Source organism: Periplaneta americana, chromosome 1, assembly GCF_040183065.1.
Source record: "Periplaneta americana isolate PAMFEO1 chromosome 1, P.americana_PAMFEO1_priV1, whole genome shotgun sequence".
Lineage (NCBI taxonomy): Eukaryota > Metazoa > Arthropoda > Insecta > Blattodea > Blattidae > Periplaneta > Periplaneta americana.
In genome coordinates, this window is record NC_091117.1 from 1,409,374 (window position 1) to 1,433,940 (window position 24,567).

Here is a 24,567-nt window from a genome sequence, read left to right on the forward strand (position 1 = left end):
ACCTATAACCTATTTGTCTTCATTCAGTTTTTTGTCTCTCCTGTAAAATTTAGTTTTTTCAGTTAGCAAGTTTTGCAAAAACGGTCCTCAATTCCGCTTAAGAAAATGACACATATATATCTCAGTTATAGTTGCTACTATATCCAGCATATGGGTTTTGAAATGGGTATTCACTTACTCACTCACTCACTCACTCACTCACTCACTCACTCACTCACTCACTCACTCACCCACTCATTCATTCATTCATTTATTTATTTGCCTAGAAGAGTTAAGGCCGTCAGGTCTTCTTTTCTACTCAACCAGAACTAACTACTACAAACAAATATAATATAAGCTAAAATTATATTTCAAGACAGTAATGGCATATATCACAGTGTTGTCAATATCTGGAAAGGAAAATAAACGATCAGTGACAGGTTAGATTTGGTTTGTTAAGGCTTTTGGTACGCGCTGCATATATGTTTTTTGGTAAGTAGGTAGGTAGATAAATACCGTCACCTGACATAATTAGGAACATTAAAACCAGATGTTTGAGATGGACAGGGCATGTAGCACGTATGGGCGAATCCAGAAATGCATACAGAGTGTTAGTTGGAAGGCCGAGACGTAGATGGGATGATAATATTAAAATGGATTAGAGGGAAGTGGGATATGATTGTAGAGACTGGACTAATCTTGCACAGGATAGAGACCGATGGCGGGCTTATGTGAGGGCGGCAATGAACCTCTGGATTCCTTAAAAGCCGTTTGTAAGTAAGTAAGTAAGTAAGGTAGGTAGGTCAGTAGATGGATGGATGGATAGACGGACAAATAAATGAATTTTCCCTGGACCATAGTGAAGAAAGGCGTGATGGAGGTATCAATGCGTTACATGATCAATGTGTGTGAAAATATTGGAAAAAAATCATCTGTCAGGTATACAAGAAACGAAAGTCTTTGGAGCGGACTGTGTGCGTTTGAAGCTTTCACAGTGAACACATTGTATCTGCAGAGCAATATGCTACAATTTTGAGGTTATTTTCATAATTCAAATACTTCTTTTCTCCCTTATGTGATGTGTAGTAGGATCGAAGTTTCACCATATTATCTCACTATAGGAAGATTGGTACGCCATATGTTGTGTGACTGCAGCTATTGTATTTGTCAACTTGAGTTTTTGGTAGTAGTGTTGTTATTATTATTATTATTATTATTATTATTATTATTATTAGTATTATTATTAAATTGTAAAATACAGGTATAAGACTTACTCCAGTCTTACCTCATGAAGTCCACAAACACATGGTTCGGCTCGGCCATCTTGGAGTACTCTGGCCCCAGACACTCTGACACCACGTTGAGCAGCTCTCTGTCGAACCATTCCTTGTCCGACATAAGCGTGAACCTGTCAGCGACAAAGAAAACTCAAGCTTCAAGTGAGGAGAATCTGTAAATATTAAAAAATAACTGACTATCGATACTTTCAGAGAAAGCTTATATAAATGAAAGGGATGACAGATTCACTGCCAATAATAGGGTAACTTCCACTCCAAGCAGACGCCGTGATGCCGCAGCCCACCTGTCGGAGAAGACCCGTGAGCACTCGTGCTTCCACAGCACCATGAGGACGGCCTCGCTCTCGATCACCGTGCACAGGGTGCCCACCATGCCCTGCCAGATGCGGGACAGATCCCTCAGACTGAACACGTAGTGGAACTTGGCCGGCGTGGGCAGCAGATGTGCCTGCAAGCAAGCAAGCAATACATCTTTGACTCTGCTCGCCTCTACAGTGTTGCAACTCCAGCTGCAGCACGCACTCACGCGGGTTCTCTGCCACAAGTGCCGTGTGAGGGGCACCAGCTTCTTGACGAGACTCCTGACCTCGACGGTGAAGCCCCGCTTGGCGTTGTAGTGCCCCTCCCCCACCACGCTGAAGATCTTGTCGATGGCCTCGTCCACAGGCAGCGTGCAGTTGAAGATGCAGAACTGCCTCTTCAGCCGCTCCGGTATGTCGTTCCGCCCCCCTCCTGCAAACACCGTTCCAGCTCATAGTGACGACCCAACACTGCAACGGTGGGCCTCTGTTTACTTTGAATAGTTGGTATAAATAACAAGTAAATAATACTTAAACGATTAAGTTTTATCCTGCCATCAAACGTATGATAGGGTCGCCTGTCTCATGGGTGAGGTGGTACAAAAGAAAACACTCAGCATAAATAATAAACTACCCGTTTACATTTATTAACTAACACTTCCGGTAATTGGAAAATGAACAAAAAGGATGCAGTAGAAATACAGTCACTGATAACTCCACCAATGCATCGAAACTGGCTTGCCACTAAACTTCACTCAACTGGCATTCACCATTACACAAGCCACCGGCGTGGCTCAGTCGGTTAAGGCGCTTGCCTGCTGGTCTGAAGTTTCGTTCGGGCGCGGGTTCGATCCCCGCTTGGGCTGATTACCTGGTTGGGTTTTTTCCGAGGTTTTCCCCAACCGTAATGTGAATGCAAGGTAATCTATGGCGAATCCTCGGCCTCATCTCGCCAAGTACCATCTCGCTATCACCAATCTCATCGACGTTAAATAACCTAGTAGTTGATACAGCGTCGTTAAATAACCAACTAAAAAAAAAACCATTACACACAATAGTAACACCATCTATACTAACAGATTGTAAGTATAAGTAACTTGCCAGACAAGTCCAAACTTGTCGGATGTGGCAGAAAGCACTAATACGAAACCAAACACAACCAATGTAAAATACACACTTGACGAATGCCAGCTTATTCGTGAATCACCTAATACTCTGTATGAAATGAAATAATATACTTCTACTAATCAAAAGAAACATACAATACTGATGTAGGAAGACCTGTTATGATCCCTGGTAGGCCAGTCTCGAAACCAAACAACAATGGTCTCTCTTCAACTCTCATGCCTCCGTAATCACACAGCACGCCACACCACAGCTCGGCCACGCTTCTACATGTAGTAAGACACTATCCCCGATCAAGCCCCGACTACAGCAGTACACATCCCTGCCCGGACTGGGTTGTCCGTGATCGCATCACAGATAGCTGCTAAACAAAACCCCTCAGCTCTCCACGGCTGTCACACAACCGTACTCTTCGAGTGTCGACCCCAGACTGCACCGCGTCAAGCGTCCCTCTCAGGAGAACCGACGCTAATTAATAATAAATGTCAATAGGGCCAATGAAAATCTAAAACCCATGTCACGTGATAACTTAAATTCGCTCCTTATACGTGAGAAGTAAGAGACCATGAATGGCGGAAAGAAAAGAAATATCTGTAAAAGGAAGAAAGAGACCTAAAATGGCGGAATGGAATGCCATCTATGAGAAGTAAGGGTAACTAACAACAAGAAAAATGACATAAATAAGGAAGAAAAAAGAAAAGAAAGAAAGAAACACAGAGTGCACAACACTGCAGCATGCATGTGTGAATGAGAGAGAATGGGGCCCACCTGGCTGCCCCATGGCCGCCATGAACTGCACGTCCACGATGGTGACGAACTCGCCAGGCTTCTCCAGGCTGTAGAAGCCCTTCATGTCCATGGCCTGCCGCACGATCTCGTTCGTCACCTGGTCCCCCCACTCGTTGATCTCCGGCAGGTTCACGTCGTCGATGAACACCATCATCTTCTTTCCTCCTGGAGGACCGAATGTGTTGCCCATGCGCTTCTCCACGTAGCTCTCGATTGTCTTCTGCAAACGCGCGGGTTTTGCTTTCTAAGTCTACTGTTTGATGTCGAAAAAAAAAACGGATTCAAAAGAGTTCCTTAATTTTCGGATCTGCCATTTATTCAGGAAGGGGATTGCGAGTATCTGTTGTTTCCTAAGTTCACTAGAAAAAAATGTTGTTGTTGTTTTCTAATGCCAGGCGTTTGACAATAAAGTCATTTGACTTCTTGCACTCCAATATTTTTCAAAGATATTATCATGACCAGCCAATGAAGCACAGATTTTGAAAATGTTTAAAGTATATTTTGCAGTTTTCTAAGTACTGTACACTATTTTATTCAGAAAAAAGAATTAAAATATTTCTTGTTCTTTAATTCTACCATTTCATCTAGAGAAAGAAATTAAAAAGATAATTATTATTACTACTATTTTAATTCTGACATTTTATCTAGCAAGAAAAACTTAAACAATTCCAGTAAAGACCCAATTTTGTGTGACCTCACATTTAACATGAGAAATTTCCGGTCTCGAAAATGATTGCATAAGAGCAATGTACTATTTTCATATTCGATTCAATGTAATTGGTTTTAGAATAAAACTCGCATTTAACACAAAAAAATAGGAATTTCCGAATTTTTATTGCTCATTTTACTGTTTTCGAAATGTAAGAAATTATACATCTTCATTACACACGTTTAATCTTGTTTCACTAATGGTTTGGTGAATTTATTATATAGACAACATAAGGAAGTCGTTTATGTAACAGATTTACCAAATCATTCGTAAGAAATTTTTTAAGCATGTCGTCACATGGCACCCCGAAGTTTCAGTGAAGCAGAGCTGAAGTAAGACCATGCTGAATCCGACGGCTGCTTGGCCTTTGCCCTTTCTGATTTTCTGTTATGTGCTTGACATTGGCTATGGTGCAAGTTTCAAGTTTGTCTTAGCGTGTTTCGGCAAGATGATACTTCATAATGCTAGCTTTAGAGAAGAGGAAGACTGTGAAGGAATTAACTCCCAAGATTGGGTACAAATACCGAGTGAGGGACCTTTTACATCTGATGAGTGAGTTTGTGGCTCTAATGATAACGTAATCTGTGATGACCGAAGTGAGCAGAATAGTGACGGCTTGATGATCATGACGAAGAAGAAGAGGCTGCAGAAATAAAATCTACTCCAACAAACAGTGAAACTGTTGCCAGTGTTGACAATGTCAGAAATTATGTAACTGTTTTAGCCAGGTTAAGCCAATTGGAAGGGACATTTTGAAATTGAAGCATAGTTGTGCTGAAAGCAAACAACACTTTTGGACTATTTAAAATATTGAGGTATGTTAAGTAATTATGTATTTCCTTTCTTAATTTGATAATTATTATGTATGTGTATAAGGAGACCTTTGCGCTACCTTCAGTGGAGGCAGTTTCGTTAATAAAATTTTTGTAAAATTCAGATTAGCTAGCGAGTACATTTTCGGGGCTGATATATTAGAATTTTGACAAATATTGTCTGTGTTATACTGAGGGAGATCTAGAAAAGTGTGTATTTTATTGACTGAATATAATAAAACCTGAATTTAAGGTACTCATCCACTCTTAATTTAATTTTCTTTCAAACATTTAATTTTTTTATTTTTATTGTTTTGTCGTCTGAAAGCCTGAACTTTCTAGTTATCAAAAATATATCAGTTTTGTCTCTATGATGTTTGGTTAATTAATTAGCTGAGTTTTTATTGACCGGAAGTACCCTTTCTTTAAACCGGAAGTGCAGTTCTGCAAGTGTCAATCTGTCACATTCTGTGAATTATATATATTTTTCGTGTAATTAAAATTTGACAGTAGAGTTTGACTGTATTATTTTTCATACAAACAGGAAGCCTCTGTGTTCGTTTTATAATTTTTCATACCCTCAGGACGTAAATGATTTTCTCCATGTTCAGTTTCACAGCATTTTACAACACTAGTGTTAACACAGAGTGCACTTAGAATTGAGATATTTTCATCATTCTTGCATCAAAGTGAAGCTGATTAACGTAGCTAAGTGCCAAACTACAAACAGTGTCCTGCTGCTTAAGAAAGTTAATTTAAAACTCCAAGATCTTCAAGTCTTCAAGTCTTGAAGACCTGTGAAGCATTAAGATCAGAAGAAACTACAGTTCAAAAGTATTGGAAAGCACGACTGCTAATGGCTTCATTGCCAGATGCAAGGCACTAGACAACAACAAACTCCAAGATCTTAAATTTTTATTTTTATGTTTGAAATTTACAAAAAATAAAATTACATTTTTCCTTAATGGGACAAGATGGTGAAAAACTGTTTTCACAACTTATTCTGTGTTCTTTTGGGAGCAAGACAGCAAAAGAAATGTTATTATAGATTCTTTTTTTTCCCTCAAATATTAAAAGAAATGTTGCAAATCAAGATTTCAGGTATAACTCCCTGTAAAGTTAATTTGAATAATTTCGAGGGAAAAATTGTTCCGGGGCCAGGATCGAGCCCGGGACCTTTGGTTTAACGTACCAATGCTCTACCAACTGAGCTACCCGGGAACTCTACCCGACACCAATCCAATTTTTCCCCTCTATATCCACAGACCTCAAAGTGGGCTGACAACCATCAAGCAACCAACATTGAGTGCACACTAACTCCGTGTGACTTAAATTGTGGTTTTCTGTTAACGAACAGTGACGTGTATTATGCAAATCAAGATTTCAGGTATGACTCCCTGTAAAGTTGATTTGCATAATTTCGAGGGAAAAATTGTTCCGGGGCTGGGCATTGAGGAAAAATTGGATCGGTGTCGGGTAGAGTTCCTGGGTAGCTCAGATGGTAGAGCGTTGGTACGTTAAACCAAAGGTTCCGGGTTCGATGCCCGGTCCCAGAACAATTTTTCCCTCGAAATTATTCAAAAGAAATGTTCTTCTAACATAAAACCTGTGGGCCAAAGACTAAAATCCCCAAATATTTGAGGGGCTTGTTTTGTGCCATGTAATCAGGGAGAAAAAAAAAGTTGAAAAAAAAAAAAAACTGGATAAAAATGGCAAATTTGTTAAAAATGTTGAACAGGGTTTTGCTGTGGCTGTATATAGAAAATCTCACTCACCTGGAACTGGTATGGGCTGGTTGCAGAGGAGAAGTTGAAAGAGCGCCCCATGTACGTTTCAGGGTTGGTCTTCTTCATGTAGGCCTTCATCATGACCGTCTTCCCTGAACCCTGTTCTCCGATCAGCAGCACGGCTCTCTCTTGCTTAGCAACCGTGTTGATCAGGTAGTTGATCCTGACGTTGTCCACGATGGGGACCAGGATGCTGCTGTAGTCAGGGGTGCTGTTCTCCGGGTACACGTACGTGTCCATCATGGTGTTCCAGTGCTCCCACCTGCCTGCAAACGTTAATTAATGTACTATATTGTCTGATCGTACGTTGCACACTTTTGCACGTACCAATGTGTCCTAAATAAAGCCACGAATGACAAGCAAAGTTCTGGTTGCGTCCGAAAGAGAGTTAGCTGCTTACCTTAATAGTGCTTTAGAAAACTTTGTTCCTTGATAAGTTCCTAGAACATTTCAACTGGGAACTGTTTGATCATCCACCAATCTACAACTTGGGTACAATGTCAACGAGAAGGTGAAACAGATAGAGTCGATTCCACGGAGGACTGAATTCTTTGAGAAGCTTTTTCCTCGACATGATAAATGACCAGTTTAGGTGGTAACTATGTGAAAAAGTATTTCATCTGTGTAGGTCTTTTGCTTAGAAAAATATTTGAGACTAAGAGGGATGAAGTTACAGGAGAATGGAGAAAGTTACACAATGGAGAACTGCACGCATTGTATTCTTCACCAAACATAATTAATAATAATCTGTGGCGCTACAGCCTGTGAAGGGCCTAGACCGACCAGCAAGCTGCTGGTCTCACGCCCACATGCCGAAGCAGAGGTGGACGATCATCCAACCAGAATGGAGGTATCGTGTGGTTAGCACGATGATCCCCCAGCCGTTATAGCTGGTATTCGCAACCAGATTTCGCTACCTATCGTAGCTCCCCAAGTGCATCACGATGCTGGGTGGGCACCAGTCCCATACACTGGCCGAAATTTCATGAGAAAATTTCTTCCCTCATGAGGACTCGAACCAGTGCACATTCCGTAACGCGAGTCCTAGGCAGGATGCCTCAGACCGCGACGCCACGGCGCGGGACACCTAACATAATTAGGAACATTAAATCCTGACGTTTGAGATGGGCAGGGCATGTAGCACGTATGGGTGAATCTAGAAATGCATATAGAGTGTTAGTTGGGAGACAGGAGGGAAAAAGACCTTTGGGGAGGTCGGAGGATAATATTAAAATGGATTTGAGAGAGGTGGGATATGATGATAGAGACTGGATTAATCTTGATCAGGATAGGAACCAATAGCGGGCTTATGTGAGGGCGGCAATGAACCTCCGAGTTCTCTAAAAGCCATTTGTAAGTAAGTAGGCTCTTTTGTGTATAACAAAATTGATTTGTCATGTTTCTTGTATTTAATTTAAGCCAATCAGGTCTGACTGAGGTTAAAGTTATTTGTGGCTACGCAGATATTCTGACTGTACATGATGAGACTTGTTAACAGGAAAATAATATTTTTAGAGAAAAAAAACAGAAATCCTATTCCTCTGCTTTATCTGTACAATGGCTAGGATTATATTAATTTTGAACTAATTGATATATATTAACAATTTTTGGCAAGTAAATAAATAATCTCTTTCATTGTACCTCCATGACAATAATTATGTTCTCTCCCTGGTTGCTCTACAGGCACAACCAACTGTAGGCACTGCAGTGAGTATGAAACTTTACCACATGTGCTTGGGAGTTGCCCACAAGGAGAAGTACTCAGAATAAAACGTCACAACATCATACGTTCTATGATCGCAGATGCACTTCGATCCAAAAATCTAGACGTTCACAAGGAAGTTCATTGTATTGCTGAAGCAATTGTAGGATCGATATCATAGCTATAAATAGAAATAAACAGACAGCCGAAATAATTGATCCTACAATCAGATTTGAAATCTCAGCCACTGAACCATCTGAAGTGAACAAAGAGAAAAAGAAAACCTACTAGCCCACGATTCAGACCTATCGGCGAAATACAACATAGAAAAAATCACAGTTACCGGTCTCTTCTTCGGAGCGAGAGGCACCATCCCGAAAGCTTTTGTAAAGTGGAGGGAAAAATACAAGCTGACGAGAGATCTTCAAGATGCCATCGTCACCACCATAATAAAATTTTCTGTAGCGATATTTCGTCAGCACCTTTATAGTGTACATTCAATTTAAATTATATTTGGTTCTATTTTTTTCTTATGTCTTACTCAATTTTGTCTGAAACCTGTTTATATAATTTTTCATTTTAAATTTTATTGTGAGCTATTCTGTGTCGCAGGGCAAACCCAAAATATTGGGTCAGACCAATAAATTAAAATTTCGTATATTAACACATAATATATTTCTTCCTCTCTCTTTACAGAAGATTAATCCCTATTAAAAATGCACATGTTGCAATTACCATACTGTCTAGATCTGGTGCCCTGAACCTGTTTTCCATTTCTGAACTCGACACGGGGATTGCTTGGAGAAGCAGATGTCTTTGATCGAAATGCTCACCTTGGTCACTCACAACGAAGTCGAACGCGATGGCTTTGGGCATCTTCTGGAGTTTGGGCAGGTCCAGCACGGAGCTCAGCTTCTCGTACAGGAAGCCGCTGAACTTGACGCGGTCCCCCAGGTCCAGGAAGGCGCCCATGCCCCAAACCAGGGCGAACACGTACAAGCGCTGCAGGTGCTGGACACTGAGGCGACGGACGACGGGGGCAGGTCTGTCTTGGTCCTCCCCGCCTTCCACATCCACTGCCGAGGGCGCAGCCTCCTGCACAGAGTCTTCTAGATCCGCAGACTGCACGGGGACCAGGCCGTCCAGCAGTCTCAGCATCTGCACAAAGTTATTACACTGATTCTTGTAGTTTGCAGGTCATGATGCAAATACGATAATTGTTCTAGATATTTATTATCTGTTCGTTCATTACCTTTAAATGCCATTAAATGTCTATATCAAGCATATTAGCTGAAATCTTTATTCACAACATAGAACAAACACACATACTAAACACCGACAACAACAAACACGCAGAGAAAATAATGTACTGGCGTCGATATGTGGATGACATCATCATCATCATCATCATCCTTCACGAATTAGGCCTCTGTAGACCTGTTTCGGCCCCATCTAGCAGTCTTCTTAACGGTCTTCCTGGTCGACGATGTCCTCTAGGTTTATATTGCATCATAATTTTTGGGATTCTTGAATTTTCCATTCTTCTTACATGATCTAGCCAATTGAATTTGTATCTGGTGATTTTTTCTTCTACTGACTCTACTTCTAATTGTTCTAAAATTTCTTCATTCCTTTTTCAGTCTAAAAGAGTATATCCTGCTGTTCTCCTGAAAAATTTCATTTCCGTTGCTTTGATTCTGTTCATGTCTTTTTTCTTTAATGTCCAAATCTCGCTTCCGTATAGAAGGGTGGGTAATGCTAGTGTATTATATATTTTTATTCTTGTAGATTTTTGTACTAATTTAGCTTTTAATGTATTGTTTATTATTCCTAGAATTTGTGTAAATTTGGTAATTTTCTTGTTCACATCTTTTTCATTTTGATAAGATATTTCACAACCCAGATAATTGAAATTTTGCACTTGTTCGAGGCATTGGTTATTGTGTATTATAGTCCTATATAATGGAAACAAAAGACAATAGAAAACCTACATCAACAACTCAACAAAATGCATCCCAAATTAAAGTATACAATAGAAACAGAACATAACCAAGATATAAACTTCTTAGACATCACCATAACCAAAACAAATAACAGACACGAATTCAAAATATACAGGAAACCCACTACAACCACAACACACATACACAATTCATCAAACCATCCCATACAACATAAACATGCAGCTTTCCGTACAATGACACACAGATTAATTAATATACCAATGAATAATGACAACTACACTGAAGAATTAAACACAATAAAATATATAGCACAAGACAATGGATATGACCCTAACATAATAGACACACTAATAAAAAAGGCAAAACAAAAACAGAACAAACCAACACAAACACCACGCGAGAATAAATACATAACATTAACATATCACAATACCAATACTCACAAAATTGCAACTTCATTCAGAAAACTAAAATACAAGATAGCATACAAAACAAATAACACAACACAGAAATATCTAAATAATCACATTAAACAATCAAATAAATATAATTCAACTGGAGTTTACAAACTAAAATGCAATAGTTGTCCACATTTTTACATAGGACAGACAGGAAGATCCTTTCACACAAGATATAATGAACATATTAAAGCTATAACCAAACCCCACATCACATCAAATTACGCAGAACACATTATCAACAATAATCATGACTACAATAATAAAGAAACAGAGTATACGAGTATTCGTAAGAATCTGCACAGCAACGTCTGGAGTTTTTTCTTTCTTGTACGGAGGAGGGACCCGAAGGCTTACACTGCAGCCTGAGGCTTACTGTGCTTACCACTCCTATTCTGTGAATGATTGGGTAGCCGAACGACCGCGCTCTTGTACAAGTACAGCATGCTGCACCGTGAACTTATCCAGGGCTATTGTATGGATGATGACATGTGAATTAATGATGGCGAAATGAGTCCGAGGTCCAACGCCGAAAACTACCCAGCAATCCTGGTTGGTTGAGGGAAAACCCCGGAAAAACCAACCAGGTAACTTGTCCCAACCAGGAACTGAACCCAGGCCCGTGCTGACTATTACTCCACAGCGGTGGACCACGACTGGAGTTCGCTCCAATAACTAATCTTAGGACCAGAGAAGATATATTTCATGCACTGAGATAATATGAAGATTATCATTTGAATAATAATTTGGTCGTCTGCAAACAGTACTAAATTATTTATTTTAATGTCCGTTTCCTTACCAAGTCTTCAATATCAACACTAAGTGAATGAACTGTGCTGTACCTGACTGATGATGTTGGCTTGCAAGACTTTCATGGCCAAGCAAAGGTTCTGCGTAGTCCAGCTGTACATGGCGCCAAACGAGTCATTGAACAGTTTCTGGAACACTTCCTTCTCCCTCGGACTTCGAGACTTGAGCCACGCACTGACCACCGGCTTCCAATTAAGTCCTGAGGAGCTCATGTACACCTGCAAGAAAGACACCATGTTACGTGCGGTAAGAGCCGACGGCCTTCGTGTAACAGTGAGAAAGAGAGAGAGAGAGAGAGCCTGACCATGCCGTTCCTGGAGACAGTGGCTGGCGAGGCGTTGTCGATGTTGTGGGGTTCGAAGATGATCTTGCATGTTGGGGCCATGGACAGTCTGTCGCCGTTGGCCAGGGTCAGGGTTTTGTTGTCATCCAGCACCGAGTTTAAATTTTCAATCCAGATGCTGTCTACAGGTCCATCCAACACCAGCCACACGTGTTCCCCTGAGAAGTGAGGTCATCAGTCACTACCGTTGTTCAAACATTTGGAGAAACAAAGAAAGAATTCAGGCAATAAATTTAAGCTAGAATGCAACAAAAGGGATCAAATGAGAAATTTAACAATAAGAAATTAATTTAAATAAAAAAAAATCGAGAAGATAGTTTGTATTTATTTTTTTTAAATTTTATTGGGTTATTTTACGACATCTAGGTTATTTAGCGTCTGAATGAAATGAAGGTGATAATGCCGGTGAAATGAGTCCGGGGTCCAGCACCGAAAGTTACCCAGCATTTGCTCATATTGGGTTGAGGGAAAACTCCGGAAAAAACCTCAACCAGGTAACTTGCCCCGACCGGGATTCGAACCCGGGCCACCTGGTTTCACGGCCAGATGTGTTGACCATTACTCCACAGGTGTGGACGAGAAGAGAAATTACAACATATTAAACAAATACAAAATCAAGCCACACTAAACTAGTTATAGCTTAGAATTTAAAATGAAAGTAAACACTAGGTAGGTCAAAACCTTAAGACATGCACAAAGGAAATTTGTCTCGCATATTATGTAAATGGATCACAAGTGAACACTTGTAAATAGCTAGGTATATATATTTAAATAACAAACTGGGTTGGAAAGAACAAGTTAGTAATTTTTACAAGGAAAGCCTGGAAAGTACTACATTTGTCTACGTGCATTCTCAAGAAAGCTAATCGAAAGTCAAAAGAAATAGCATACACACTCCTTGTTCACCAAATAATGGAATATGGAGCAGTGCGTTGGTGTCCTTGCAAACAAACCCAAATTGATTCGATAGAAAAGTTTCAACGTAGGACAGCAGATTATGTCAAAATGGGGAAGATATTATAAAATATTTAGGGTGGGAATTGCTCGAATGAAGTGAAAAAAAGTCAGACTTAGAGCATTGTTTATGGACACAAAGCATGGACTGACATCAATAATAGATTGGTGAAGCCGTCATATTTAGGCAGGGCTGATCATGTTATGAAGTTTAAATGCAGAAAATAAAGAACAGACGTGGCAAAATTTTCCTTTGTAAACCGCACAATAGTAGACTGGAACAGCTTACCTGCGGCAATCTTTCAATCCTTTCAAAATCAATACACTTAAGGAAAGGTTGAATTGAACTGGAAACAAAGAGAAAGAGCAAAACGGGGGAGATCGAGAATGGCTTGGATGAAAGGCATCAGGAACGAAATTCGAGTAAGAGGACTTATGGGGAATCGGAAGACGGCTAGTCTGTTGTAAACCGATGAAATGATGACGTTGAAAAATATATATATTATATTTATATATTTTCACTGATTATAAGTTATATGTATTAGTTGGAAGGTAAAATTAGGGTAGTACATCATGGATTATTATGTATTTAGTATAGCGGTACAATACCCTCGAATTATTGTGTTAGTACTTCTGACTGACTATTGTGTTAGTTCTTGAGATATTGTGTTAGCAATTAATTGGACGGAGTTATGCTATATCAGACCAACAGACAATTTGGAAAACTGAGATATTTGTACAAATCTGTTGTTGACTGGATTACTTAACTCAGAAAAATAAATAAATGCGATACTGCCATTTATAAGCAAAATTCGTCAATTGCATAAAATTCATTTACTATTTATTTTGCTTTGCAATATTAGATCAACTGCTGGTCTGTTATTAAAAATAGGTTAGCCCTTTTCATTACTATTTTGTGCTATTTTTTTGTAATAGTATGAATGTTGCAATATTTGGTGTATAAACCAGATTTACTTCAATGATCAGTCACTCGAAAACAGGTTTTTGTTTGTTCGTTTGTTATTGCATAATTCCATCCAATTATGATAAAAAATCAGATGTAACATTAAATAACTGCGAACTGATGTAGGCTATTTGCAGTTCAGGAATAAACACGATATAATACACTGGTGGAGCTCAAGTGGTAAGTTCACAAAAATTGTCTCATGAAATTAAAAGAATCACCTTTCTTTAACTTCAGAGTTTTCCTCCATAGCGCAGAGAAAATTCCATCCGTCCAGTCATTGGTGGCTACATCAAGTCTTCCAAACATCTGCGACGCAGTGATGGCCTTCGGATTCATCCTCATCTCACTGCAGGAGGAAAGGTCGCACGTTACAGCAGAAATCAAATGAGCAGCAGCTCGCACAGTGTCCACTCACTCACCGGTGGTAGTCGCCGCAGGCCGTGAGGGCCTTCATCAGAGTGTGGATGCAGGTCGACTTGCCCGCTCCGGTAGGGCCCAGCGTCATGATGCCATGCCGCACGCGCTGCGTTTCATACAACTGCAGCAAAGACACGGTCATCTGTGTAACTAATTCTACAAAACAGTTCAATCATATTAAGCTGAGAATTTGTTGCTACATAACTGGATCACCCATTTACAGAGTCCAGCATATGGAAAAATTTATTAGAACTAAAGTCAGGGCTGTTGAAGTGCATTCCACATAGCCTCACACCTTCAACAATTAATTTGTTTATATAAATAAAGGTACGGTCACACGTCGCTACTTTTGCAGCGCTGCAATACAAAAAACTGCGCAACTCTCATGCTGCGACGTGTGAACAACGGTGCAACCTGAAAAGAGCGGCTGCCGAACCTGCTGCCCGCTACTTTTCCATGCTGCGCGCAGCTTAAAAGTAGCGACGTGTGAACAGGGTTCTCAGGGTTGCAGCCGCAGCATTTTTGATATCGGTTTTGTTGAAACTTTTGCTGCGGTTGCAACCAGTGTTACTACCCAAATGTGCCAATGATACTTTTATTGTTTGGATATATTTTAATGTTAAATGTGATGAAAATAAATTATTTGTAACAGTTATTAAATACACAACACAGTCTGAGCATAATTGCTGACGATATTATTCATATTTTAAATTTTCCGTAGCGTAGTTCCAAACAGGGGGGTTGCCAACATTGATTACGTGAATATATAGGCGTTTTTAAAAGCTTTATAGTAAAAATAATCTCAATTTCTGAATACCAGATACGACAGAAAAGCAAATAATAGATAAGGAAGCTTTGGCATGAGTTTCTTAATACTGCGAACATAACCACAAAATGTATATTGAGAAGTCAACACGCAGATGGAAACCTGCAGCATGACTGCGGCTGCAGAAGTAGTGCCTTGTGTGTGAACAGACTCGCAACCTCCAGTTGCAACTTTTGCTGCACTCGGGTTGCGCAGCACGAAAAGTAGCGTGCAGCGCACTACTTTTGGCTTACGTGTGAACACGACACGCAACTTTTGCAGCTGCAGTATAAAAGTTACGCTGCAAAAGTAGCGACGTGTGACCGTACCTTAAGTACACATTGATAAATCTAAGGCAAGGATGCAATTTGTCTCTGCTATTATTTAGTATTTATATTGACAATATTTTCCGAAGGTTGAAAGAAGAAATAGGCTACCCCTTGGAATTAAATAGACATTAGATAAAAATAATACACTTACTATGCTGCTGTTTGGAGATGACATGTTAATTCAAGACAATGACAATAAATTACAAATGAGTATATATAAATCACAAAATTATTATTTTAAAATTTAAACTGAAAAACCAAAGATTTTGGTTTTCAGAGAACAAAAAAATACTAAGATCAATGGCACTTTTAAACAACAAAGTAGTAGGTTGGAAATTTTAATTATCTGGGTTATACTGTAACATATAAAAACAACAACGAAGAAATAAAAAATAAAATAAATAGATTTCAAAACATTTGTGGAGTAACATTAAAAAGAAAAACTCGAAGAGATACAAATCTAAAATCCTATAAAACAATGGTTGTTTTCGTTTTATCTGAAATATGGACTACAAGGAAGGCAGATTTGAATCATATACAAACAGGGGAAATACCTTCGAATAGTAAAAGGATGTATTAGATTAGACCACATTAAAATGAAGAAATACGAAAAGATTTAAATATATTTTCGCTGAATGAAAAAATTATAACATATAGGGAAAAGTGGAAAAATTATCTCTTGAGAATGGACAAACATAAGATATGAATCTGGTTATAGAGAGGTAAGAAGACCTGCAGGAAGATGGCACGAAACACGAGGCCAGAACACGAGAGCTCTCCTAATCCTTGAAGAGTTGTTGTTTGATGATGATGATGATGGTGATAAGTCTAGAGCTAAAAAAGAATAATTACATGAGAACTCAGTCAGCTGCAGTCAACCAGAACAAGTGCGAAGTCCTGCATTATACTCGTAATATCAAAGACTGGGAAAATTGTTTCGCGCAGTGAATTTCCAGATCACATTTATTTTTAAATCCTAATAATTTTTGTGTGAATAAGTAATAGAAAAAATGCGTGTTGTGTAAATGGTGGCTATCTGAGCAGCAATTAGTTCTCCACCAATCAGAGTAAAGAAGTGAGTGATAACTGTATCAGTACAAATTTACTAAAGATGTTATTAATTGGTCCAACAGAATAATATCTGTTATAGTGACAATTAATAATAGAGGAGAAATGGCAGTTGACTCGAAATATAAACGTCAACATACATGCCCAACTTGGAGCCAGGCCACAAAAGGGAAATAACACTGTAGGAGGGGAGTTCGATGCGGTGTTGTGGATTGGATTCGGCGTGGCTCAGTGGTCAGAGTGCTTGGTATGTAGAACCAAGGACCCAGGTTCGATCCCCGGCACCAGAGCGAATTTTTCTCCTCAAATATTAATTGTATCAGTATAATTGTGAAGTGAATAAACTAAACAAATTCCTTAATAAAGGAACAAATGCGTCCTAAGCACAGCTGACATGTTATTTATTGCACAGTAAAACTTCTTAATGTGCAGCTTGACATCAAGGGTAGATTTTACTGTAAATTTCTGCAGTGACAATAAACAAGCAATTGGTAGGAATAAAAAAATACGCAAAAGAAATACTGAGTCATCGAAAACAGCTGTTATGACATATCTATGGCATGGTGTTTTCGAACCACATGATTTTTTCATGAAGGGAGATAGAGTTTATTACATTTTCAAATGTATATCAATCCTATGTACTGTACAGTGCAGAAACATGGACTCTAAAAATGCCGAAAACAACGTAACAGTTTTTGAAAATAAGGTATTGGTACTGCCTATTTCTGACATATATTTGATATCGTTTACGAGGACCAAACGTATTATATATAATTCAATTTTAATAGGTTGTCTTCCATTTATGAATTTTCTTTCCTTTGAGGAAGGCGTAAGTCTTTTTAATTTCCTGAAATAACTTTAGAACTTTTCTGTTTTCAATCTGGTTATTATTCCAACTATTTGCTGTATATGACAATCTAATTAATTTCTCATACTATAATATCACAGTATTCGTAAGAACCTGCACAGGAACGACTGGAGTTATTTTTGCTGCTTCAGTAATTAATCTTAGGGCCTGAATTTGAAATAAATTGAGTTTATAGAGATAGTTTTTGGGTGATGTTATCAACACTACTGGACAATTGGTTTGACAGACATCTTGTAGTTTCTCTCACCTGGATCAGCTTGAGCACCCAGGGCGGGTGGTACACGAGGCCTGCCTGCTCCACCTGCTCCTCGATGGCGGCCTCTAGCTCCGGGTATGCCGTCTTCTCCAGCACCTGGTTGGGGAACAGGTCCGACACCAGCGACATGAACAGAGGTTCGTCCTCGTCTGCACATCCAAGTGGTCAGAGTGTTGAGCCTGTCTCATCATTTTACAGTTTGATATGTTCATTAATGATTCCATTGTAACTCTTGTTATTATGTCTAAGGAGAATTATCACTATGGCTCGGATTTCTATGGCCTAAAAACTATGGAAATATGGATGCACTAAAAAAATACCAAAATATAGCAAAAACTTGGAAATATGACGCAAACAAAATTAAATATTGTCCAGAAATACTTTTCATTCACAATTCAACAAAATTGTTTTTGTAAATAATTAACTTTCTTAATATGGATTCTATATGGGTATGGAGAAGAATGGAATGTGTGAAATGGACAGACAGAATAAGAAATGAAGCTGTGTTGGGAAGAGTGGGTGAAGAAAGAATGATGCTGAAACTGATCAGGAAGAGGAGAAGGAATTCGTTGGGTCACTGGCTAAGAAGAAACTGCCTACTGAAGGATGCACTGGAAGGAATGGTGAACGGGAGAAGAGTTCGGGGTAGAAGAAGATATCAGATGATAGACGACATTAAGATATATGGATCTTATGAGGAGACTAAGAGGAAGGCAGGAAATAGAAACAAGATGTAAGGCTTAATGGCTGTGGAGATGAAATCTCTACGCTCAGTTGAAGGCTGCACAAAACAACACAGAATTACGAACTCAGAAATCTGACAGAATTAAAAGATATCAGAAATGAAAGATAAAATGCAAGGAAAATGGAAAGATTACGTAGCCAGAATGAAAGAAGACAAATACTCAAAATAAATGTTGGAAGTAGTTCAGTTTGACACGTATCGGAGGCAGTGCTAGGAAGAGATGGTGCCTGAGCAGTACCGTAACACATGGAAGTAGTACTGACCGATGAGTTTGGACAGGTTCATGTCGCGCAGCACCCGCATCACGATGGTGCTCTCCGTGTCTTTGAAGTTGACCCGCTTCGCAGCCCCCAGCGTGCGCAGCACAGACAGGATGTTGCGCAGACCGAAGTCGTAGTGAACCTGAGAGGAGGAGTACATTTCAATCTATATATTATTTAGATTTCAACATAAAATGAGATGAGTATTGGAATGGACTTAAACATCTGATGTACAATATTTTCTGTATGACTCGAGAAAATCATAAAACACATACATAACGCACTTGTCTCCAAACAATATGTGGCAGGGAGTACGTGTTTGCACGAAATTAAAATTAAATAAAAGTACAAATTTAATAAAACGAAACTTACACGAAAAATAAATTAAATCAAATGCACCTGAAATGTAAAAGAAAATTAAAGTGGAATGAAAATAAATAAAAATTGAACACCTTTCTTTGTAATTTTAATTTAAAATATTTACATGAATCTGAGTTAACATCAACTTCACCTGAAAAGTTGCTTGGCTTACTTACGAGTTTATAACGTCACAATGAAAGTAAGACGAATCCGTGGTCAAATTTAAGATTTTCGATGTTGAGTATCCTGACTGCCGAAATCGACCTGACCTGTAGTTTTCTACAATTAAGTCTCAAGTTTTGTATATTCGTATTTGTGTCGCATTTAATTATAGCTATTACTTTTATGTGTCTTGTCCCATATGATTATCTTGCCTGCTTTGTGAGCTGCTCCTCGCACAGCTTGTACAGCGTGTAGAACTTGCGGGCCAGCGTGATGTTCTCCAGGAACCCACAACTGGCCAGCTTCACTCTGATGATGATCTGTCGGTCAGGAACCATCATGGCTACAGTTCTAAACTGTATCTTCAGATTCTCAGGCAGTTCCTTTCGTCCAGCATATCCGGGATTCTATTATTGGAAAGAGACAATTTAATTAGCAGACCAACGACGCATACATGGATGTGATGCTAGACTAACAGTGTTCAAATATGATACCTACCAACAACTGTATAGTGAAGACTAGTAAGGAGATTCAGTATTACACACACAAGGACGCATTACTATATAATTTGTTTGTGGAAAGATTTTTGTTTTAAATTATAATACATTTATATTAAATGAACGAAAATTTATATTGAAACAATACTTCAATAATGTAAATGAGAGCATGTGATACAAATTAGACACCTGAATAAAATTATTCTGTATGGAAATTTATGGTGAATAAATGATATATGACACAATTATGATATAGTATGACACTGGTTGCTAAATGCTCACATAATATGCCACGCGACAGAAAATGCTCTGCTTTCGCTCTAGAACTAATTTATGATTGGCATTGTTAAAGTTTCTTTCTGGGATTTTCCTTCAACCCATTAAGAACAAATAATGCTGGGTAGCTTTCAGAGCTGGATTCTGGGTCATTTTCCGTCATTATCATCTTCATTCTGTCTACTTTCATACTCATGTCATCTTATCATACGACGCTAGTGGGTGCCCCAATCTCAGAAAATTCATCATAATTGCAAAAAAAAAAAAAAAAAAAAAAAAAAAAAAAAAAAAAAAAAAAAAAGGCAGAGGCATAAATAGCTTCACATCTATATGTACAGCATTAGAAAAAAATAATTATTGGAATTGTTATGGCTTTTACATAATAATAATAATAATAATAATAATTGTTGTATTTTATATACTGCAACATTACTACAGCACAGTATCTTAGTTTTTTACTTATTGCTTTAACAGTTATTTTCAGTAAGCAGACTGCTACAAGTCATAGCTGCATAACGAACTTTTCCATGAAGAGTTAGTTTACATGTCTGATTCCGTGTTTCTCTCAAATAATTTAAAACAAAGTTTACATATACTGAAACTTTTGACATACGTTTCTACTCTAAACAAGCAATAAAAGAAATTGATGCATCATTAACTGTATGAATTCATGGAGTGTGATGTAAATACTGTATTTTAGAAATGTAATCCTTTCTTTGTATTTTAATTTGTCTCCTTGTATTTTAATTATACCTTTTGTCCTTATATAAATGTGTTTATCTCTCAGTGTATGTTTATTTGCTTATAATTATTTGTTCACTTGTCTATATTTATTTGTGCATGTATGAGTGTATGTGTGCGTGTGTGTATTATCAAACCTGACATGTCATATTCAGGCCTTGTACATGAACGTACCTATTTCAATTAATATCAGACAATCAAAGTAAAACAAGTCAGTAGACTCATGTGTATGTGCATATAAGAACTGGTACCGATTACTGGACACATTGAGGAATATGTCTTAAAGCGAACTCTTGATTAACTGTAGACATCACAGAATGAGACTTTCTTTAGCATCCTCAGGATGGGAAGTCTACAAAGAGATACATTCCGAGTCTTGACATGATTTTTATAGGAGAGCTGATATCATTGCGATGAACGAGAGAAAAAAAAGGCCTTGTCATTGATCCAAGAATTCGTTTTGAGAGATTTAAATCAAGCATTACAAGTTGACACGGAGAAGAAATCAACTTAGGAGCCCTGCCTACCGTACCTTTTAGAATGATGTAACAGATGGTAGTCACTGGTTTATGGGAGGCCTACCAAAATTAGCATGGCCATATTTAAAAGATCTGCTGGTTTCTGTCACTTGGTTGTGTGACACTATATTAGACACAATCAATGATTCATCATCATCATCTATATTTCTCCATTGCTTCCTTCACCATATAAATGGACAGCAGCACACGGGGAAGGAAAAATTCATTTAAAAAACATTACATTAAAACGTAACTAAAACTGACAAAGCATGCTGACCATGGTGATGAAGATGCCGAATTCCGGACACATGTCGACCAAGTCGCCGTCGGTGAACACGAACTGCTGCTTCTTCTCCTTGTGGGCGTTGAGGATGACGGCGACCTGCTGTGCGGCAACGGACAGCACGGGCAGCTCGATGCGGTTGAACTCGTCGAAGCAGCCCCACGACCCAGACTGCGCCAGCCCTGCAACGTGCGATCACTGCTCAGTTGACCCTGTCCACACTTCACTCCTCCATCCTTGTCAGTCACACATATCAGTATGGACCTGAAAATTTCGCATTTGCAAAATCCGCGAATTTTTTAATTCTGGGGTAGAAAGTACTTTTCTTCATCTGTAAGGTGATTTAGCATGATTTTCTAGCAGAATTGAAAGTAGGAAAAAATTAGAGACACTTTTTAAGCCCATTGGACGAAGTTACATGCAAAGATGTGTTTTCCACAGCTGCTCAGTCAGCAAAGAATAAACTAAATGAAGATAAATATCATAAATCCTTCAATAACTGTCTATTTTTAACCTAATGCGTAGTACAAGAAATTACATTAGGTTATACACAAAACGTATGGTCCACACCTGTGGAGTAACGGTCAGCGCGTCTGGCTGCGAAACCAGGTGGCCCGGGTTCGAATCCCGGTTGGGGCAAGTTACCTGGTTGAGGTTTTTTCCGAGGTTTTCCTTCAACCCAATACGAGCAAATGCTGGGTAACTTTCGGTGCTGGACCCCGGACTCATTTCATTGGCATTATCACCTTCATATCATTCAGACGCTAAATAACCTAGATGTTGATAAAGCATCGTAAGATAACTCAATAAAATAAAATAAAAAAATAAAATAAAACATATGACTAGCGCTTTCGCCAATAAGGTGGCATCTTCAGGTCTAGTTAGCATATTATGAAGCTTTATACATAAAGACATAGATGAAGTGCAACATAATAAATGTGATAAAATACATGACGTGAGAAAAAATTACAATATTAAAATAACTGCGCAAACAGAAGGCAAAGCGAAATAATGACTTGAAAACAGGCGAGATGGTTGTAGTAATTCAACCTCTATGAAGTCTAGATATTAAATTACAGAATCTATGCCTTGAATAAAAGTCTGCAAGACATGTGCGCAGCTTATGAAATATAAAAGAGATGGTTAAAAGAGTAAAAAGTTGCAACAGTCATCACGACATATAGAATGGCAGCGTGTAGTGAATCTGCAAGAATCAATAAGAGATGTTTTAATAAAGGAACCTATGCGGGTCAAAAGAAAATATGTAGCGATAAAACACTTACGAGATTTTTGAAGCCATGGGAAGAGTTGATGTTGCATGGCCAGTTGCGTGGTGTTGACTGGTGCAATGACATATAAAAGAATCACAGCATGACGTAAGTGGAGGGGGGTACATGTTGCAGCGAGAAGAGTTCCCATTGGCCAATTTGCATAAAGAGTTATTGGTGTTAGGTAATTGTTCATTAAGTAACGAAATGTTATTACTAAGCGATTTGGCTATATAAAATTCTTCTGCAACTAAATTAATGTTCCCGTTGTTGATAGGCTTTACAATTTGTAAAGCGTCAGACATTTTTTGAAGTTCATGGTTACTCTCAATTAAAGAATAAACTGTCAATTTTGAAGGAAAAGGACTTTGAGGCTATAGCGAAGACATTCTACCCAAGAATGTAGTTCTATTGAATCAAATATTGACATGTCTACAAGATTTTCGAGTATACCAAAACATGAAATTCGAAGTGCATAATTCATTTAAGCAGCTTATTTGAACAACAGAAGAAAAATGAAAAATGTGACATAGTGAAAGTGTTTAATGCTTTAAGAACAGGCAATAGAGCATTTTCAGAATTTTGTTTGCAAGTATTGTGGACACCAACAAACAATGTTGACAATGTACGTGTTTTATCACAGTATGGTGATGTTGTTTCAGACAAACGATGTAATTTGGAGGAGGAAAATGCTGAACTGTTCACAATGTTATCCTTTGAGAAATGAAACGTAAAATGCATAAAGTTTAAGAAAAAAATAGATGCTAAAAATTCAGGTCCCTACACGTCAGTATGTAAGGAACTTCTCTTTATTTGATCTGTTTCAATTTTGGTACTTCATTTCTCATTCAGAAAATTGAGGAGTTACAGATTGATTCACTCCAGCTCACACAGTTGTCTTACAGATTTTAATATATATTTCTATAAATTCTGTTAAAATAATTGCCTTGTATCATGTATACTTATTTCCACACCAGTCCTAGAGCAGATATTTGTTATTGTTCAGTACTTGTGTTCTACAAATTGTAATCCATGCATGCACATGCTACCTTTGTAGATGCGGCCCAGTCCCCTGTAATCCATCTGGTCCGAGCAGTTGAACACCACCACGTACTTCCCCAGGGTCTTGCCCATGTCTTTGACAGTCTCTGTTTTTCCCGTCCCTGCAGGACCACAGGGCGACCCTCCCATGCTCATGGCCATCGCCTGCGCCAGAGTGATGTAGCATCTGCAATGTGCAAAAATAACTTGACATAATCCATTACTACCCTCTTTATCATAAGAGAAAGAAATACATATCAGATTAAACTATTTAGTTGACATTGTCTTTAAAAGAAAAATTAGGAGTTTCCAACTGAACTTAACCTCAAATTATTTTTCGTTAATTGCTCACACAAGGACTTAAGAAATCAAAGTTTTGTGTACAGTAACTTAATCCTGTCTTTCATAAAAATGTCTGCTTTTGGAAGTGTACAAACTAAAAAAAATATATATACCTGAAGTCAAAAACTACCAGACAAAAGAGAACAATTTAAAAACATAAAAATCGCTGAGTGGGTACAAATTGATATAAAACAATTTTCATTTAAAGAATCATGTTCACCTCTTCTTCTAATAGTCTTCCAGTCGGGGTCCTCTAGCCTGCATCCCCATACAGATAAGAGGTCACGTTCTTCTGCTGTTTTGATGGTCAAGAGAGGAGATGTTCTTTGTTCATT

At 38.5% G+C, this 24,567-nt stretch overlaps 1 protein-coding gene across 1 annotated transcript in view; it reads right to left on the reverse strand.

Moving 5' to 3' along the window:
• Dhc1 (Dynein heavy chain 1) overlaps positions 1–24,567 on the reverse strand; it is a 110,333-nt gene that overhangs the window by 52,802 nt on the left and 32,964 nt on the right. The window contains exons 17-31 of the mRNA XM_069824965.1: positions 23,899–24,077; positions 21,576–21,763; positions 19,479–19,673; positions 18,748–18,886; positions 17,731–17,888; positions 14,416–14,534; positions 14,215–14,342; positions 12,037–12,233; positions 11,765–11,950; positions 9,334–9,658; positions 6,787–7,064; positions 3,470–3,710; positions 1,804–2,009; positions 1,562–1,725; positions 1,265–1,387 (exon numbers count right to left, since the gene is read on the reverse strand). Of these exons, the coding sequence (XP_069681066.1) occupies positions 1,265–1,387; positions 1,562–1,725; positions 1,804–2,009; positions 3,470–3,710; positions 6,787–7,064; positions 9,334–9,658; positions 11,765–11,950; positions 12,037–12,233; positions 14,215–14,342; positions 14,416–14,534; positions 17,731–17,888; positions 18,748–18,886; positions 19,479–19,673; positions 21,576–21,763; positions 23,899–24,077 (2,826 nt within the window). The remainder of the gene's footprint in view (positions 1–1,264; positions 1,388–1,561; positions 1,726–1,803; positions 2,010–3,469; positions 3,711–6,786; positions 7,065–9,333; positions 9,659–11,764; positions 11,951–12,036; positions 12,234–14,214; positions 14,343–14,415; positions 14,535–17,730; positions 17,889–18,747; positions 18,887–19,478; positions 19,674–21,575; positions 21,764–23,898; positions 24,078–24,567) is intronic.